Source organism: Leptodactylus fuscus, chromosome 1, assembly GCF_031893055.1.
Source record: "Leptodactylus fuscus isolate aLepFus1 chromosome 1, aLepFus1.hap2, whole genome shotgun sequence".
Classification (NCBI taxonomy): Eukaryota; Metazoa; Chordata; class Amphibia; order Anura; family Leptodactylidae; genus Leptodactylus; species Leptodactylus fuscus.
The window spans coordinates 232,913,639-232,934,261 of NC_134265.1; the positions used below are offsets into that span (position 1 = coordinate 232,913,639).

At 42.5% G+C, this 20,623-nt stretch overlaps 1 protein-coding gene across 1 annotated transcript; it reads right to left on the reverse strand.

The window, feature by feature from the left end:
- Positions 1-13,117: 13,117 nt before the first annotated feature.
- MBOAT4 (membrane bound ghrelin O-acyltransferase MBOAT4) lies at positions 13,118-18,520 on the reverse strand. Its single transcript, XM_075262232.1, has 4 exons — positions 18,468-18,520; positions 16,485-16,553; positions 15,788-16,012; positions 13,118-14,066 (listed from the first exon to the last, which is right to left on the reverse strand). Exons 1-4 carry the CDS (start codon positions 18,518-18,520, stop codon positions 13,118-13,120), a joined length of 1,296 nt encoding a protein of 431 aa, XP_075118333.1.
- Positions 18,521-20,623: the final 2,103 nt, after the last annotated feature.

Sequence of the window (20,623 nt, forward strand, 5' to 3'; positions counted from 1 at the left end):
CCTAGGAGACCTTCCCGCCTTTCTTGGGACTCTGGACCTGCCTCTGATATCCTTCTCAGGTTCACTTCCACCAGTTCCTCCCTGAGAGCAATGGCAGATGACACAACCATGATCCCAGAACTGCAAGAAACCCTGAACTATTGACACCTGATACTTTAGATATGCTCACTTCCTAACTGGAGTAGCTGGACTTCCTTTAAGTATCGAGTGTGGTTTGATAGCTCTCATTACATATTGTTTGGTGTTTGCCTTTATATGTTTAACTTGACTTCTTATCTATGCTGTTACACTGTGTTGGTTTGTTGCCTTTACTTAGACCCCATGGGTTAGTGTTGTACTTGACATTAGTCATCCTCTTCTCCCCAATCTTCTTTCTGCACTTTTTTTTCCTTCCCACTCTTTCCTCTTCTCCCCTCCCTCTCTACCCACCCTTACCCCTTACTCTTCATCTCGCCACTCCTTCATGACATTGCTTCAGCACCAATGATAATACCATTTAAGACTTAAGATGCCGGGCTTCACTTTCTGTACCTTGTAATGTTGAATGCTCTTAACAAACGTGGTCAAATTCTATCCTGCCTCCACAAAAAGTTGGTGATAAGATAATCCTTTAATAGTCCCACAGTGGGGAAATTTCAATATGTTACAGCAGCATAGTAATACAGATACAGGATAATACACAGTAATATATTACAGATGTAGACACCCATATGCTGAGAAGAGAAGATATACTAGGAGTCCATAGCAGCTAAGGAACAGAGGAAGAAAGAAGGAAGACATCATAATCATTAGTTTTCTGTGTGGGGTGATCTTCGTTTAGACTGATGTAGATTATGTAGCCTGATCGCGGTTGGAAGGAAGGACTTCCGATAGCGCTTCTTCTCACATTTGGGGTGAAGCAGACGGTCACTTACAGTGCTGCCAAGTGCCATCAAGGTCTCATACATCGGGTGGGATTTGTTCAGCACCCCCAGATACTTCTAGGTCTTGACTATCTCAATGCATGTTCCTTGGATCTCCACCGGGGTCAGAGCACCTCTCCATTTACTAAAGTCCACCACCATCTCCTTGGTCTTCCCAGCATTAATCCTGAGGTGGTTCTGCTGGCACCATTCAAAAAAGTCCCGGTTTAAGTCTCTGTATTCCCTATCGTCGCCATCAGTGATAAGGCCTACTATTGCAGAGTCATCGGAGTACTTCTGAAAGTAACAGCTGGATGAGTTGTGCCTAAAGTCAGCAGTGTACAGTGTGAAGAGAAATGGGGCAAGAACTGTACCTTGTGGTGCCCCCGTACTACAGATCACAGTGTCAGACACAGTGTCCCGGGCTCTCACATACTGAGGGTGGTTTGTCAGGTAGTTTAGTATCCAGTTGGACAGGTGATGGTCCACTCCACCAAGGTTCAGCTTCTCCCTCAATAGTCCTGGCTGAATGGTGATGAACGCACTGGAGAAATCAAAGAACATTATTCTCACAGTGTTCCCGGGTTTTTCCAGGTGACAGAGAGCTCTGTGAAGAAGGTGGATGATGGTGTCATCCACCCCAATGCCAATAGGCAAACTCAATGGGGTCCAGAGCGGATCTCACTAGGGGTGATCTTCATCAGGTGGGATGTCAGTGCTACAGGTCGGTAGTCATTGTAGTCTATCGGGTTGGGTTTCTTTGGGACTGGTACCACACAAGATGTTTTCCACAGTTGAGGTACCACTCCCAGCTTTAGACTCATATTGTACAATATATATTGTACAATATATTGCGTAATAACACCACACAGCTGGTCTCTGCACATTTTAAGAACCCTTGTGCCTAAACCATCGGGTCCTCTGGCCTTGTCTGCTTTAATCCTCTTGATTTACCTACACACTCGAGACTCCTTGGGGATCAGATAGTCAGATTGCAGTTGACTGCAGGTCTGTGGGGTGATCGCGGCGATGTTCCAGGAAACTCATTTTAAAGGGGGTCTATCGTTCAGATTTTTGATTTTTAACTCTAAGCTTATCTTCATGTAGCCTTTAGAAAGGCTGTTGTAGGCCTTTGGGTCCAAGGTAGACAAATATCAGCACATAGAAAAAATATATCCAGCCACAGACGTCCAAAAGTCATAAAATAAAATGGAACTTTTAATTCAGCATATATAAGATTTCATCATGAAATGAAAAAAAGCTCCACAATCGTTTGTGTTTCAGCACATCCATCCCTTAAAGGGATCCTATCATTAAAACTCAATTTTTTGTCCCTAACATGTAGGGCCTTAAGAAAGGCTATTCTTCTCCTAACTCTAATGTCTTCTCCGGGCCGCTGTTCGGTATAAATCCCAGTTTTTGTCAGTATGCAAATGAGTTATCTCAGAGGGAGTGATACTGCACACGCGCGGGATTTGAACCAAACCTGCCAGTAGAACAGAAGATCAAGGCATGGAAAAGGCAGGACAGGAGGATATTGCTGGAAGAAGAAAAAAGAGAAAGGCGTGACAGCAGATGACATCGGACAGTGCTGATAGAGCCCCTTTAATACCTGTTGCTTTGATTTTCTCCCTTGTTTCCCATTCTTTTCTTTTTTATCTTTTCCCCTTTTTGTGACATTTGAATACTGGGCATATATTCATGTACTGGACGCTTGTTTGTTCAAAATTGGTTTATGTTCTGTCTTTATAAAAATCCAATGAATCTAAAAATAACCACAAGTTATCGCTCTCCCCTAAGTACCAAAAGAAACATAATGTTGTAGATGCTGTGAATGTTACTTGGCACTATTATTTATCCTTTTATCTCCTTTTCTTGATACTCTCCGGTGTCTAGATGTTGTCATACCATTTGCTTGAGCAGTTTACAACTTCTGCTTCTAGACGTTTCATCTTATTAGTGTTAATCAGCTAATAAGGAATTCTGTCTTGAGAAAAATTTGTTTGTCCATGTCTTGTGGGAAATATGTCCTGTGAATAACACAGCAGGATGTTGAGATAGAAAGTTCTGGAAATGAGCTTCCCATGGGTGAAACAGTCCTATAGTTACAGCTGAATGCATTTCCTTCCAGTTCATTGTACATGTGCAAAGTCGTTGAAAGTGTAGAGAGACGAGTCTGAACTACTTGTACATTCTCTGAAGTGTTTTATCATTGTGCTATATGCTGTCTTTATGTTTCCACAGGACACACATTTAACCTTTCCATGTCTTCTTTTCCCTAAACACTCCTACACAAATTCCTAGGTGAATCACCATGCAGAGCAAATACAGTATGCATCTGGAGGTTAAGATGTGTAAAACCGATCAAATATTAACTATGAAGAAGCAATATACAAAATACATTTAAAATGGAGGCAGCGCCGCACCTCCCATGAGGCGACCTGAAGCGACCGCTTCAGGCGGCGCTATGCCAGGGCCCCAGGGAGGGCGGCATTTTTGCTTACCTAAGCCAGTCCAGGACAAGCTGTCCTGGACTGGCTTAGCGTCACCGTCACCGAGCGGTGGATTGGGGAGGCCCCGTGGACCCAGCGCTGCTCCAGCAGCCTCCCCTCAAGCTCAGGCAGAGAGCAGGTCCTCTCCCTGCCTGCTCTCTGCCTGCTAACGCCACCATGCCACCTCCGCTCCACCCCCCCCTTTCTGTCGTCCGCCTCAGGCGGTAGAAAAGGTTGGTTCACCCCTGAATGGAGGAGATAAGGTAAGTCATCTCTGCAGGACCACATGACTGACAAGGTATATACATATTCGGTTCACATTAGAGATGAGTGAGTAGTACTCGATCGAGTAGGTGTTCGATCGAATACTACGGTATTCGAAATACTCGTACTCGATCGAGTACTACTAGCTGTTCGAAGTTAAGATACGATACAGAACCAGCATTGATTGGCCGAATGCTATACATTGCCAATCAACGCTGGTTCTTCTCCTACCTTTAGAAGTCTTCTCCATGCAGCTTCCCCGCGTCCTCTTCCGGCTCTGAATTCACTCTGCCAGGCATCGGGCCTGGGCAGAGCCGACTGTGCATGTCCGATTGTAGTGCGGGCATGCGCAGTCGGCTCTGCCCAGGTCTGATGCCTAGCAGAGTGAACTCAAGGCCGGAAGAGAACGCGGGGACGCTGCGCAGGGAGAAGAATCCAGCCCGACCCTCACTCATGGACTTGGTAAGTAGAATTTGATCGAATGTTGCCTACCCCTGAAACGAGCATTTCCCCCCATAGACTATAATGGGGTTTGAAACCCGTTCGAACAGTCGAACAGTGTGCGGCTGTACGAATCGGATTTCGAACCCCAAACATTTTAGTGTTCGCTCATCTCTAGTTCACATTTAACATTAATATGAACGTATAGAGAAAACAAATTTAGCCATACCATGTGGTCATGTCTAGTTAAAACATCTCATATATATATATATATATATATATATATATATATATATATATATATACACACTCACCGGCCACTTTATTAGGTACACCTGTCCAACTGCTTGTTAACACTTAATTTCTAATCAGCCAATCACATGGCGGCAACTCAGTGCATTTAGGCATGTAGACATGGTCAAGACAATCTCCTGCAGTTCAAACCGAGCATCAGTATGGGGAAGAAAGGTGATTTGAGTGCCTTTGAACGTGGCATGGTTGTTGGTGCCAGAAGGGCTGGTCTGAGTATTTCAGAAACTGCTGATCTACTGGGATTTTCACGCACAACCATCTCTAGGGTTTACAGAGAATGGTCCGAAAAAGAAAAAACATCCAGTGAGCGGCAGTTCTGTGGGCGGAAATGCGTTGTTGATGCCAGAGGTCAGAGGAGAATGGCCAGACTGGTTCGAGCTGATAGAAAGGCAACAGTGACTCAAATAGCCACCCGTTACAACCAAGGTAGCCAGAAGAGCATCTCTGAACGCACAGTACGTCGAACTTTGAGGCAGATGGGCTACAGCAGCAGAAGACCACACCGGGTGCCACTCCTTTCAGCTAAGAACAGGAAACTGAGGCTACAATTTGCACAAGCTCATCGAAATTGGACAATTGAAGATTGGAAAAACGTTGCCTGGTCTGATGAGTCTCGATTTCTGCTGCGACATTTGGATGGTAGGGTCAGAATTTGGCGTCAACAACATGAAAGCATGGATCCATCCTGCCTTGTATCAACGGTTCAGGCTGGTGGTGGTGGTGTCATGGTTTGGGGAATATTCATTTGAGCCGACATGCAGTGGGGCAAAAAAGTATTTAGTCAGTCACCAATAGTGCAAGTTCCACCACTTAAAAAGATGAGAGGCGTCTGTAATTTACATCATAGGTAGACCTCAACTATGAGAGACAAAATGAGAAAACAAATCCAGAAAATCACATTGTCTGATTTTGTAAGAATTTATTTGCAAATTATGGTGGAAAATAAGTATTTGGTCACCTACAAACAATCAAGATTTCTGGCTCTCACAGACCGGTAACTTCTTCTTTAAGAGTCTCCTCTATCCTCCACTCATTACCTGTAGTAATGGCCGCGGCTCTCTCTGTGTCAAAACCCGCGCGGGCGCCCCATGTCTGAACTAGCCCTTAAACAAACTGCAGGAAGTTAGGGATGTAAACAAATGGAGAATATACCAGGAGCTGACTGAGAACCCCAGAAATCACCCAAAACACTGCTAAATGTATTTGGTTGCACTTATTAGCCTATTAACACTCACAGACCTTTTTTGTAAAATGATTTTTTACTCGAAAAAAACCCTGTCTCTGCTAGAGAAACTCCCTTTCAGATAGAAAAAGATCCGGCATTGAAATTCAATATGCCTGATCCTTCTTACATCTAAGAGAGTGAGCAAGACCCCAAGCACATAAAATGATCAGCCAGTCTCACCGAAACCGAAACTTTGTTCAACTTTGCACTATATCACCAATTTCAACGGCCATGTTTGGTCCTAGAAACACAGTTTTCGTGATTGTCACATTTCTTGGACCAACATCAAAGCATTGTTCAAGTACTGGCCAGTATAGCTATGATAGTTTGAGAATGCGCGGCGGCATCATGGTTCACTATCATACCATGTTTCCCGTAGTAAACACATTTATCTGAATGGGCCTTTATTTTGATTAAAAGCAAAAAAAATTAAGTTTTTCTTTGCTAGAAAAAATGCAATTCTAAAATGAAAGAAATATTATTCCAAGTCTTCATGGAAATTCTGTATCATGTGCGTTCATTGCACAGGTGACAAATTACTGCATATGATTCATGAGCTAAGCAATGCTGGTCTGGATACCTGACATATGAATCATACAATGAATTACGCAGGCTGCTCACTTACTGAAAAGAAAAGAGAGGAAACAACATACTTCCACCAGGATATATTTGTGTGTCTTATCTTTTGTAACATTTTTTAATCCATTATATTTTTGTCAGGTTATTGTAAATGTTAAAATGTAGTTCCTGTAGCAACTAAAGGTTAACTTTTCTACCTCTTTTGACTAGTTCCCATGTCATTAAATCATAAAGGGGTTGTCTCAGTGGCGTAAGTAGTAGTGGATGCCACAGGGCCCGGGACATTAGGGGATCCGGCATGTTTTTTAAAAACATTTTAATAGGCTATTACTCCAGCAGGTAACAGGCCCTATTTACATACCAATCCCCGCTCCTGCTCACGGCCGCCTGTGGTTCCCCTTCTGTGGAAGCAAAGGCGACTGTGATCAGGAGCGGGGATTGGTAAGTGAGGACGCGGGCCCGCCAACCCCAACACACACTGCTATCATTCTACTTTTCAGACCCCAGAGTATAATGATCAGAGGCCCAGGGAAGGCGAGGGAACATAAAAAACACTGTTACTTACCTCTCCTGCGCTTCAGCAGTCTGCAGGTCTGTTTGGTGATGTGCCAGATGTTACGCAGGCCAGGCTGACGTCCTTATGCATTGTGACTCAGTCCTGGCTCACGTGACATCTGGTTCAAGTTTGAAAATGGCTGAAAGTAGCAGGGAGTGTGCCGGAGCCAAGGAGAGGTAAGTAACGTTTTTTATGTTTGTATCCTCCCCTGGGTCTCTGATCATTATACTCTGGGGTCTGAAAAGACCCCAGAGATTAATAATAATTCATGGGTGGTCCATAATGGGGCATAATACTGTGTGAAAGGCCACTATGGGGCGTAATACTGTGTGCAGGGGCCACTATGGGGCATAATAGTGTATAATAGTAGGCTGAATAAAGTGAGCTATGAGTGAGTGAGTTAGTGAATAGTACATTTTACATTAGTATGCCCTGTTCTACAGGTACTAGAACATAATAAATTTGGCCTCAACGGGGCTATTGTACATTGTGAAGTGTTTCATCACATGACCAAACAGACCAAAATTGTGTAGACTTCACTAAAAGGCAAATTATACTATATATTGGGCTAGATATGAGACATTCAGTTATTTTCTTTTTGGGTTTTCTGCATAGGACATACAAAATGATGTAACATATAACTCCCCAGAACAGATGTTCATGTAGGTTCCCTGTCCTCTGTCGCACCTAGTGACACAACCTCTGACTGCAGCATCTAGGTGGTGAATATATCAAAAATGGCCTCAATGATACACTATCTCCAATGGAAGGAAATGTATAGACCTGGATGTTGTGACCAGACACTGACTTACCAAGAAGGATGGGGTTTCTGAATTCCCATTCTGGAGATACAATAGGTGTGGGTTCCAGAGCACCTATCAAACATGTTTGGCTTTTCCTGCTATGTCATAAATGTCTAAGGTGGAAATAACCCTTTAACCCGAATTACCTATTTCATTCATATGTCAGCAGTAAGGGTCTAATTTCACAATTTTATCTCACTGTTGGTGTAGTCAGTGCTGCAATGGAACAGCCCTAATAACAGCCATTTTTAATCATATGGTATTACATAACTTTATGAATTACAGATTTAGTTTATTTTCCAGCTTACTACTATAAAATTACAGCATGGTAAATGGGAATAATACAATTATCAAGTAAATCTAAAGGTGTTTAATTCTTTATTATAGGAAATTATACAATTTACCTTCTTTATTCCATATAGACTGTAAACGTATTAGATTAATAAAAACATGGACATCCTTAAGGGCCATTTACATTGTCCAAAAATCACAACATTAAACCAGTTTGCGCCAATAAGCACAAATCATTTCAAATATATGCTAATGAGTAAATGTATTTTGCTGGCATATAGACATCCATTCTTTTCATATTATACTGCCATTTCCTTATCCCACTCTCTGTTTCCTGTAACGGAAATAGAAGCCGTTAAGTGTTTTACATGCCAGAGCATAGACACTCTTGACATATCTTTATCTATGCTATTACCAAAAATAATGAATAACCAGAAAATTCATTCACTATATCCATTAAATTAAAATCAGCCTTTCTGAAGCCAAGATTTGCGGAAACACTGTCAGGCTTCCACATGCTGACCTGTCTATCAATGAGTAACAATGACATTCTGACAGCCAACATACAAGTGTAGGTTACATGATAAAAAAAGGTCTGGTTCAGGAAAAACGTAAGGAAACTTTTTCCTCTGTGCTTTTGAAATGGTGAAAGATTAGTATTACCAAAGTAATGAGATCACCTTTCCCTCCTACCATTAAAATGTCAACTGCACTATGTACAGTTATCTCTCAAAGTACAATTAAGATGCAGAAATTTCTTATAGTATTTGGAATTCTATATATTTATTCTGTATATTTATTTTCTAGACTTATTTTCATGCCTGATGTCTATGACTGTGATGTGCCATTGCTTTTGCTATCATTTAGCTGAGCATAGCAACATTAATGAGGTGCTTTAACACTGTGTAAGGCCCGGTTCACATCTACGTTTGGTATTCCATTTAGAAAGTCTGCTTGGGGACTCCCCCAAATGGAATACCAAACGCATTGACAAGTGGTGGGCAATGAAAGCACACGGACCCCATAGACTATAATGGGATCCGCATGTTTTCCGCATGGTGTCCACAGTCCACACGAATCATGCAGAGAGGAAAGTAGTTCATGAAGTACTTTTCACTCCTCACGTGGAAACACACGGACTCCATTATAGTCTATGGGGTCCATGTGCTTTCATAAGCTCACCGCTTGTCAAAGCGTTCGGTATTCCGTTCAGCGGGGGATCCCCAAGCAGACTCCCTGAATGGAATACTGAATGCAGATATGAACCGGGCCTAAGGTTCTTTGTAAATCACAGTGAAAATCAGACAGAGTTAAAAACCAGGGAAACCTGGGTAAATGCAGGAACAATTCTTTACTTATGTAAGCTAATTTTTAGAGATGAGAGAACAGTGTTCTATCGAACACATGTTTGATCGGATATCAGGCTGTTCAATGTGTTCGATTCCATACGGACAGCACGTGGCAAACTCCAAAAAAATTTGATTCCCCTCCCACTTTCCCTGGCGCTTTTTTTGCACCAATAACAGCGCAGGGGAGTTGGGACAGGAACTACAACAACGGGGGCATTGAAAAAAAATCGGAAAAAGTCATTGGCTGCCGAAATCAGGTGACCCCCATTTTAGACGAATAGTAGATTTCAAATCCTCCGGTGTAGTTAAGAGTTCATTGCATTGCCAAGACTGCTGAGTCTCTGGCACAGCAGAGCTGACCGTGTGCCGAGTTCGGCACTCGCTCAGCTCTGCTGCATCACCACATACCCATAGGAATGCATTGGCCAGAGTTGATTGGCCAGCCTTCAGCCAATCAACGCTGGCTCTGCCGGAGGAGGCGGAGTCTAAGGTCGGACTTGAATGGAGACTGGTGTGGAGCGATCTTAGACTCCGCCTCCTCCGGCAGAGCCAGCGCTGATTGGCGGAAGGCTGGCCAATCAATGCTGGCCAATGCATTCCTATGGGTATGCGGTGATGCAGCAAAGCTGAGCTCGGCACACACTCATCTCTGCTGTGCAGAGACTCAGCAGACTTGGCAATGCAATGAACTCTCAACTACACCTCCGGTGTAGTTAAGAGTTCATTGCATTGCCAAGTCTGCTGAGTCTCTGGCACAGCAGAGCTGACCATGTGCCGAGCTCGGCACTCGCTCCGCTCTGCTGCATCACCGCATACCCATAGGAATGCATTGGCCAGCGTTGATTGGCCAGCCTTCGGCCAATCAGCGCTGGCTCTGCCGGAGGAGCCGGAGTCTAAGGTCGGACCTGAATGGAGACTGGTGTGGAGCGATCTTAGACTCCGCCTCCTCCGGCAGAGCCAGCGCTGATTGGCCGAAGGCTGGCCAATCAACACTGGCCAATGCATTCCTATGGGTATGCGGTGATGCAGCAGAGCTGAATGAGTGCCGAGCTCGGCACACGGTCAGCTCTGCTGTGCCAGAGACTCAGCAGACTTGGCAATGCAATGAACTCTTAACTACACCGGAGGTGTAGTTGAGAGTTCATTGCATTGCCAAGTCTGCTGAGTCTCTGCACAGCAGAGATGAGTGTGTGCCGAGCTCAGCTCTGCTGCATCACCGCATACCCATAGGAATGCATTGGCCAGCGTTGATTGGCCAGTCTCCAGCCTTCGGCCAATCAGCGCTGGCTCTGCCGGAGGAGGCGGAGTCTAAGGTCGGACCTGAATGGAGACTGATGTGGAGCGATCTTAGACTCCACCTCCTCCGGCACAGCCAGCGCTGATTGGCCAAATTCTGGAGACTGGCCAATCAACGCTGGCCAATGCATTCCTATGGGAAAAAATTAGCTTGCGAAAATCGCAAGCTGACAGGGATTTCCATGTAATAAAGTGACTTATATGCCCCCAGACATGCTTCCCCTGCTGTCCCAGTGTCATTCCAGGGTGTTGGTATCATTTCCTGGGGTGTTATAGTGGACTTGGTGACCCTCCAGAGACGGATTTGGGTTTCCCCCTTAATGAGTATATGTTCCCCATAGACTATAATGGGGTTCGAAACCCGTTCGAACAGTCAAACAGTGAGCGGCTGTTCGAATTGGATTTCGAACTTCGAACATTTGGGTGTTCGCTCATCTCTACTAATTTTATGTCACTGGTATTTCATCTCATTTGCAAAAAAAAAATAGTAAACGGTTATAGTCAATAAACTTGATCTTAACACACTATAGGCAGGATGTGGCTGTAGGTTGTATTCACTATCCTGGCTCTGTACAGCTACCTCCTAATAACTTCTGGCCTTGGAACTTAGAACTGAATTTTCTGTTAGTCTCTTACCCTGGCGCTTATCCTTTGGCCAACTCCAGTCTCACAGGTCTCTGCTGGCAGCTCTGATTTTGTACTGACACCTCCAACCACTTGCACTCCTCTCATAGTAATTCTGGTGCTGTCCCATCAGCTTCCACCTGCTGCACTGCCATATTTGTAGGCTGAACCTACTTCTAGACTTGTACTGGCACTAACTGGGGACCATGGGACTATGTCCTAACTGCTGAATGAACACTGCCATCTAGAAGCTCTGCTCACTCAGTTGCTCGCTGAGCCACTGGACAGGACTTACCTGAAACAGACTTTGACTGAACTGATGTATACAAACATTAATACCTTATTGTCAGGCAGTGAAAGAAATGATTGGTCAATGGTGTAATAAACACATGATTAAATAAACAGAGGCCTAAATCTGTTACTATATCTACAGCTGAGCCTAACACCAGATACCACTGACGCTAAAGATATCCCTAATGGAAACCATAATCTTACCCTAACATTCAAAAAAGCACAGTGCTAGGACCCTAAGAAAAGAAAACCAAACTAAACAACCTGAACACTAGAAAGAAGGCAAGGAACAGATTTCTAAAGTAAAACTGGAAAAAATGGGTACAAGAAATTACAAATGAATCTAGAATAAACCCAATATTACACTAAGAACACTCCTGGATGAAATTGCTGTTTGACTTGTAATCCATTATAATATCTGTAAAAAATTAAAGGGTGATTAAAGTTTGATGCCAACATAAAGTAGAGATATTGTACAACAGATTTATTAACTAATTTTGGTGGTAAGCAAAGCTTTTTAAACTTTTTAAATTGCATATTTTAAAAAATTTTCCACCAAATTACCTATTTTTTTCATAATTAAACAAAACTTATTGACCAAAATTTACCACTAAGGTGAAGTACAATGTGTCCACGAAAAAACTATCTTAGGGCCAGTTCACACGGAGTTAACTCGCTCGCATTCTGGCACGTATACACGTGTCAGAATGTGAGTGCTCAAAACAGATCCCATTCATTTCAATGGGTCGTTATGGGTGTATAACACGCGTAAGTTTCCGCGTGTAATTTTGTGGCCGCAAAATTACGCATGCAAAATTACGTGCGTTATACACCCGTAAGCCGATACATTGAAATGAATGTACCATGCATATTATCTGAAAAAGGTTTCAGTGGCGTTGCTTCTCCAGCAGGGACCTTACTCTCTGCTCTAGATAACCAATCCTAACTACAGACAAAATGTAACAAAGTGGGAGCTGTCACTCAAGCAATGGGGGTAGAGCTGGGCAGCAGTTAGGATCAGTTATCTAGAGCAGAGATTGAAGCCCTGGCAGGAGACGATATGCCCCTAAAGCTCGTTGCAGCTATTTTGAATAAGGATAAAATCCTGATTTTCATTAAAATGAAGCTGCAATGCAGAATAAGAAAGGCAAATTGGAAAGTGCAGAAGCCACCCTTCAAGGTTATGTCATTAGATTGATAGCGATTTTCTTGCTGACAGACTCCCTTTAACGATCCTTCCTCAGCTGATGATTGGGGATTGAGGCAGCACTCAGAGCTCTGACTAGCTGCAGACCAAGTGAAAACTTCACATGTTGGCATGTCAACTTTAAAGCAACAGTAGTGAGCAGTATTACAGTGAGGGGAATTTATACAGAGAATTTTAAAAGTTACTCCATATTCTTCAGAGATCAGTAGATCAATATAATATAATATTTTAAAGGTAAACAACGCTTATCTATGGTTATAAATGAATTAAAGAGTAAGTCTCACTAAGACTCCCTTTTAACATAGAATGAATTGCTGTGGATCCAACTTCTTCTAGCCATACATTACGGCTGCAGCAGTGACAGCTATACCATGTAAAATGCTTGCATGAGCCAGGTCCGGCAGAGTAGGGGTACTCTTATATAGCTGCTCTTTGTTTGGCTCAGAGCATATAGCTAATCTGGCATAGGGATAGGGTTTATGATGTTATGGCTTTAGTTTTATCAAGAATATCAATAAAACACAATAGAAAAAAGGAAATAAACTGTTATAAGAAAAGAGCAAAGCCATTAGCATTGTTAAGTTCCTCATTTCTACAGCTAACATGATGAAAGCAATAATCATTTGTGTCTGGAACCACAGCATTACTTTGCAGAGAAATCTGATATATGGCGATTTTGATATAATGCTTAACTTGGCATGTATCCTGTAATCGGCTTCTACCATCAAAGCCCAACATATAAAGCCAAAAATTTGTCCAGGGTACAGTCCGTGCCACCAAGCAGAAAAAGCAAATGTGCTCAGTAATGGTTGCTTCAAGCATCTTTGGAATACAAGTCTTCTGAGCCATTTTGCTGTGCTTTTATTCCAAGTCCTGGCAAACACTGAGATTCTGTTGGTTGTTTCTAATGCATAGATGTTGCTGTCAGTAAATGCTGTGTAGGAACATAGTCCTAGGTGAAAGCCTGCACTGTATAATAGGGCTTCATCCAGCAGCCAGTGGGAGTAGTAGGTCAGTTTAAATGACAATGCTGTGCTCCACATTACATATACACATTCCCAATGTCTACAGTTTGTGAGGTCGTACTCAAAGGTCACATGCTCAAATAATATACCTCGTAGTGTATGGAAAAGGAAGAATAATGTGCAGGCTTTAACCGCAGTCCAGATGCACCACAGGTTATCACACACTTTACAGTTACTGATCTGCTGCTGGAACTTCACAAATGAACATAGCGGACCACCCAGGAGTGCCGGGAAAAACAGTAAGTAGGAGAGGACAGCTAGTGTGGAGCATGGTGGCAGATGAAGGCTTTTCTCCTTCAACTTCATGGCATCCTTTGTGCTTAGGGTCACTTTTCTCTCATGGATATCCAGAGCAAGGGATGTGATTTTCTGAGTCAGCAGCATAAGAGAGGAAATCATGATGGACACCCTATAGAACACATAATATAAAAATGCAAGAGAGTGTTTTGACTGTTTTGCTATTTAACAATTTATATTTTTACTATATTCTTATTAAGTACAGTAGATCATCATTTTTAATACATCTTTTATTATTCAACAGAAAGATACAAAGTTATTGATTTTGATAAGTAAAACGAGCCTTATGGTGCACAGTGATGCCTTGTAGCCTAGGAGTCATGGGATCAAATTCATCTGTATATGGCTCTCGGCCCCACTAATGAGTAACAGTAAGAAATTACAATCTCAGTACAGTGCAATACATTGGTGGTATATAGGCAGTAAATAAATATATGGAAGTTAGACTGATAATCTCTTACTGAACCAGACAACAAGTGTTCAATTTGCCTGTGGCAGTGTCACCACTGGAGAAGTGAAGCATTGCGTCAGTCTTATTGAAACAAATGAGTTGCTCTCCATTCTGGTTAGGCCTGATTCACATCTGCGTTTGGTATTCCATTGAGAGAGTCCATTTGGGGACACTCCGGAATGGAATACCGAACACATTGACAAGCGGTGAGCAGTGAAAGCATATGGACCCCATAGACTATAATGGGGTCCGAGTGTTTTCCATGCAGTGTCCGCACGAGTCATGCGGAATGGAAAGTAGTTCATAAAGTACTTTTCTCTCCACATGACTCGTGCGGACATTGTGTGGAAAACACACGGACTCTATTGTAGTGTATGGGGTCCATGTGCTTTATAAGATCACCGCTTGTCAATGCAGTTGGTATTTTGCTGTGGTTTTTTGAGCCAAAGTAAAGAGTAGCTTTAAAAGGAACAGAAAATATAAATGAAGCACTTGGTTGTTTCCCTTGTGATCAATATACTTCTGACTTTGACTTAAAAAACTGCAGCAAAATCTGCAACAAAAACACTGCATTTCCACAAGGAGGGGCCTCAGCCTTAAAAGGTTATTCTCATCATGCAAAGAGCATTGCTCTTGGACAACTATTTTGCAGGAAACTCCAGCACAATTTCAATTAAAGAGGACCTTCCAACAGATCGGGCACATGCAGTTTTATATACTGCTGGAAAGCTGACAGTGCGCTGAATTCAGCGCACTATCGGCTTTCCCGATCTGTGCCCGGTGTAAAGCACTATCGGTCCCGGTACCGTAGGGCTTTACAGTCAGAAGGACGTTTCTGACAGTTAGCCAGGGACGCCCTTCTGCCCAGAAGCGCCTATCGCGCTGTACTGTGGAGCGGGGAGGAACGCCCCCTCCCTCTGCTCACACAGCTCGTCCATAGACAAGTATTATCAGGAGGGGAGGGGGCGTTCCTCCCCAGTCTCAGAGCACAGCGCGATAGGCGCTGCTGGGCAGAAGGGCGTCCCTGGCTAACTGTCATAAACGCCCTTCTGACTGTAAAGCACTACGGTACCGGGACCGATAGCGCTTTACACCAGGCACAGATCGGGAAAGCCGATAGTGCGCTGAATTCAGCGCACTGTCAGCTTACCAGCAGTATATAAAACTGCATGTGCCCGATCTGATGAAAGGTCCTCTTTAAGAGGATATAGTTGTTCGGCAGTTTACTGAAAAGCTGGTGGTCAGGCCATTTAGAAATTAGCTGTAGCTTCTTTTAGAAATCTTGCATTGACTGAGTGTTGACCAATGAACTACTTAGGTCCCGTATAGTCTTATATTTTTAGATTTGTGTATTTTGTACCTTTCCCGATGTATATACTTACTTTATAGTCAATATTTCCTGTAAGTAGTATTGCCTGTACATCACCCATAGATGGCAAACAGTTTGCCATGCCATCTGCAGAAGAAAGGCCGATCTGTGTATGGAGTGGTAGTTGGATTTGTGAAACAATACTGTAGCACCCAGAGCAGGAGTGAACAACAATATGGCATAATGTCCCATTGACTTAATGGCTAAAATCACTCCTCCAACTAGCAGATATATGTATCTAAAAAGGAAATAAAAACAATGCTAATGTTAAAACAGTAACATATTTGTACCTTTAGATATATCTAACCATGTGTTCGCATATGATTAGCCACAAAATGTTAAAATAGCACTCACAAAAATTTATCCTCTGGCCTGTTGGTAAGGTACATGATTGTGTCTCATCCACCATCTTCTGGTTCTCCACAGTGCCATGTAACTAGCAATAAGACTCTCCAACTTACACAGCATCTTAGGTGTGGATAGGAAGTCAGTTTCTCTATTCAATACTATGAGATCTTCAATGTGTGTCTCAGGAATAAATTGAGAAACTCATATCCTGTTAGATTTTACATAAAAATCCAAAAATTGGCCCACACAAAATTGTTGCCACCTTTTCAAAATTGTGAGTAAATAACTTTGTTTCAAGCATGTGATGCTCTTTCAAACCCATCTGTGGCAAGTAACAGGTGTGGGCGATATAAAAATCACACCTGAAACCAGGTAAAAAGGAGAGACGTTGACTAAATCTTTGCATTGCTTGCCTGTGTGCCACGCTAAGCCTGGAGAACAGAAAGGGGAGAAGAGAACTGTCTGACGACTTGAGATCCAAAATTGTTAAAAATATAAACAATCTTTAAATAACAAGTCCATCTCCAGAGATTTTGATGTTCTTTTGTCCATGGTGTGCAACATAGTCAAGACGTTTACAACCCATGGAACTGTAGATAATCTCCCTGTACGTGGACAGAAGAGGAAAAATTAATGAAAGCTTGAAATTCAGGATAGTCCTGATGGTGGATAAGCAGCCCCAAACAAGTTCCAAGGAAATTCAAGTTGTCCTGCAGACTCAGGGTGCATCACTATCAGTGCAAACTATCTGCCGACATTTGACATTTGAATGAAGAGAAACACTATGACAGGAGGACCTCACAGAGACATAAAAAAGCTAGATTGCAGTTTGCCAAAATGTACATAAGTAAGCCAAATTCCTTCTGGGAAAACATCTTGTGGACGGATGAGACCAAGATCGAACTTTTTGGTAAAACACATCATTCTACCGTTTACTGAGAATGGAATGAGGCCTACAACGAAAAGAACACAGTACCAGCAGTCACATATGGTGGAGGTTGAAAGATGTTTTGGGGTTGTTTTACTGCCTCTGGCACTGGGTGCCTTGACTGTGTGCAAGGTGTCATAAGATCTGAAGAATACCAAAGGATTTAGTGTTGCAATGTATGGCCCAGTGTCAGAAAGCTGGGTTTGCATCCTAGGTCATGGGACTTCCAGCAGGACAATGACCCCAAACACACTTCAAAAATCATGCAGAAATGGATGGAAACCAAGTGCTGGAAAGTTCTGAAGTGGCCAGCAATGTGCCTGGATATAAATCCCATTGAGCACCTATGGAGAGATCTTGAAGTCAATGGGAGGCATTTCTTTGGAGTTGGATTCTGAGGTGGATTCGGCGTCAAAATCCGGTCCAAAAAACTCTGTGTGAACTTAGCCTTTAGGAAACCACTAGACCCCACAGACTATAATGGGGTCCGTTTGGTTTCCGCTCAATTTCTGCTCAAAAAATGCAGAGAGAAAAGTGCTGCTTGCTGATTCCATTCCCCTCTCCATTTTTCATGCGGAGAGGGGAATGGAATGGCCCAACCGCAGATGTGAACTGGTCCTTAGAAATAGGCAGATCATCTATAAACATTCTGCTCCAATATAATGAGAACTGAGAGGCTGCAGCTCAACCCTCTCAATCAGTACAACAAAAGGATGAAGAATTAGTATTCTGGCTTCACATTACCACCTTTACAGCCTTAGGCCTCATATTGCAGAAATGCAGCTTTTTTGTTGCAGATTTTGTTGTAGTTTTTGGGCCAAAGCCAAGAATTCCTACAAACGAAATGGGAATTATATAGTTCTTATAAGTATCAGTTCTTATACTTCTAACTTCTGCTCAATCCCTTCCTAGCTCTGGCTCAAAAAAACGAGCAGCATATCTGCAATGTGGGGCGTCAGCCTTAGGGTATGCTCATACAGAGTTTTTTCCCCCCCGGAAGAAGGCACAGAAACACCGAAACGTGCGTCGGGGACCGGTGTGGGTACTGTCCAGCAAGGCCTATTCTTACTTTCATCACTGATGGGTATGTGTTCTGTTCAACTTGATATGCTTCACCTTTAATGAATTGGTTGCATTTGCCTGTTCTCCCCCTGGTATGTTACCTGTTTATATGCTCTTTTAAATTCTGTGTGGCTACCCCTCTTTGATCCTGTCGATCTTTGTATGTATGTCACCTGACATGTTATATTGGGGATTACTTATATCTTACTACCAGGCCACTTATGCAGATTATTGATGTTTGCATCTTATACTACCCTTTATTCCTTGGGGAAACTTAGGCATAGATTTATGTAACCTACCCCTCTATTTAGTGGTGTTATTTGTATACAGTCTACCTACTTTGGTATATACTTACCTTGCTATATAGTTCTCACATACCTGCCTGATGGTATGGTTATGGTTAGTCATCTTTTATAATTTAACATGTTTTGTCAATTATGTGTATTTAATAAATTGAATTTTATAATTTGAGCATTTTCAATTCCACTTTCTTTGGTTTGTAGAGTTTTTTACAGGCAGATTACCGCCTGTAAAATGGCTCCCATTGACTTCGATGGGAGCCGCTCACTTTTTTTTTCCACTAGCTAATAGTGGAAAAATGAAGTGAGATGACCTATCTTGCCGTGGATCCCGCGCCAATTCAGCTGCGGTGTCCACGGCCTTAGACATGCTCCTGTTTAGGCCCATTCATTCAGGCCTATTCACAAGCGGTATGCCATGGCGGAATGTTCACAAGGTGGAAAAGGTTTCCGTGACCTTTTCCTCTGTGTGAACATACCCTTAAACATGTCCCTGTTAACTATACCACTATGGATGATGGTATTAACTCTTTCATTGACCAACATGATCTACAAAGCTAGCAAAAATGCCTTTTCTGCCTTAAACTACTAGGGATCTTGACAGTAGCCCCTTCTCTGTATAGAGCACCAGAAATATAGATATTAACTAGTTCACTGTCGTAGATCATCGTAGTTGCAGAAATGAACCCCTCCTTTGCCCTAGATCTCAGAGATGAAACCCTATCCCTAGCTAATTATTTGGCACTATGCAGAAATAGTTATTTCCAGTTTTTCAAATGACCAGATAAGAACAGAGACCAGGTTCCATACTGCCCCGTTCATAAGCTACAAACGCTTAGCAGAAATTCCATGCAATAAGCAAAGCCCTTGGTGGTAAATCGAAACACAAAGTATATCACATAGATGCATTTTCCTATATAATGATTTTAATTAGAGATGAGCTAACCAATTAGGAACAAACCAATTTTAACCTGACTTTTTCTTTTTAAAACAAAACCTAATCTTTAGATTCGTTGCTAATCACTATTATACAAACAATGAAGTAAAATGACCGGAAAAAAACAGGGCATGGAATAGGCTAAAGCAGAAATAAAAACACTTGTGCTACTGTCATGTCATCCACCAGTGAAAGTACTAATAATAAGATTGTGCTATTGCAACAGTGGCAAGTGACAACTATAGATTTTGAAGAAAAATATATGGCAGGGTATTGGTGTCCTTTCATTGCTTGCCTGTTGACAAGGGAAGAATTGGCTTTTTAAAACAAGTTGGCAAAAATGATCTCTGTACAGAATCAGATGCCACAGTGACATAGAGGAATGACAATTACAGAATGTTCAAGTAAAATTTGTAGCACACTTGGGGAGCCAGAAGAGAATTTGGATTATCCTGCCAGTTATCCTTTTATAGGAGCAGATGCCACAACAACATAGCATTGGCAGAGTTGCCAATTTCCAGAATTTCATTAAAAATGTGTACACTGTTAGTGCCTGGACAGCCAGCTGAAAAAGCTGGAATATCTTCGCTGATGAGAACAACACTTGTGAGCCAGAGGAGAACCTGGAGTGTCCTGCCAATCATCCCTTTAAGGGAGAAATGCCACGGCAACATAGTGGTGGCAGAGTGACAATTTGTAGAAGTTGAAGAAAAAATTTTGTGAGACTGTCAACAGCCAGAAGAGAAACAGTACTGTCCTGCTCGTCATCCCTTTATGGGAGCAAATGCCACAGCACTATATTGTTGTTGGAGTTCCAATTTACAGAATTTCAAGAAAAAATTATGGCACACTGTTAGTGTGCCTGGCATGTTGGCTGAAAAGGCTGAAGTATTTTTTCTGATGAGAACACTTGGGAGCTATAAGAAACCTGGTCTGTCTTAACCATCATCCCTTTATGGCGGATAATGCCACTAACACATAGCATTGGTGGAATAACAATTTACAGAATTTTAAGAAAAGCTAATAAAGGGCCAGCCTCCTCCCTGGCTGTGAAATACCAAGCCCCCTCCCTGCATGCAAAGGAAAGTCTTTTTCTTCTTCTAATCTGTTTTATTCTGTCTAAACTCATCCACACATTGCAGAAAAAAATCTGTGGAAAAAAAAGTACAATGCTTTTCTGCAGTATTTTTTTAGCTACACTTCGCTATGTGGGGTCTTAGCCTAAGGTAGTTTTAGACGGTGTCCTTAAGGGTTTTAAAATGCACATAAGGCACC

Excerpts from the sequence above, each read along its gene's own strand:
- MBOAT4 (XM_075262232.1), bottom strand. The coding sequence starts at position 18,520 with ATGACTAACCATAACCATACCATCAGGCAGGTATGTGAGAACTATATA. Across the intron at positions 16,554-18,467 it reads TGTGAGAACTATATAGCAAG|GCTTAGCGTGGCACACAGGC; the intron begins GTAAGTATATAC and ends TCTGTTCTCCAG. Across the intron at positions 16,013-16,484 it reads TCCTTTTTACCTGGTTTCAG|ATACATATATCTGCTAGTTG; the intron begins GTGTGATTTTTA and ends TTTCCTTTTTAG.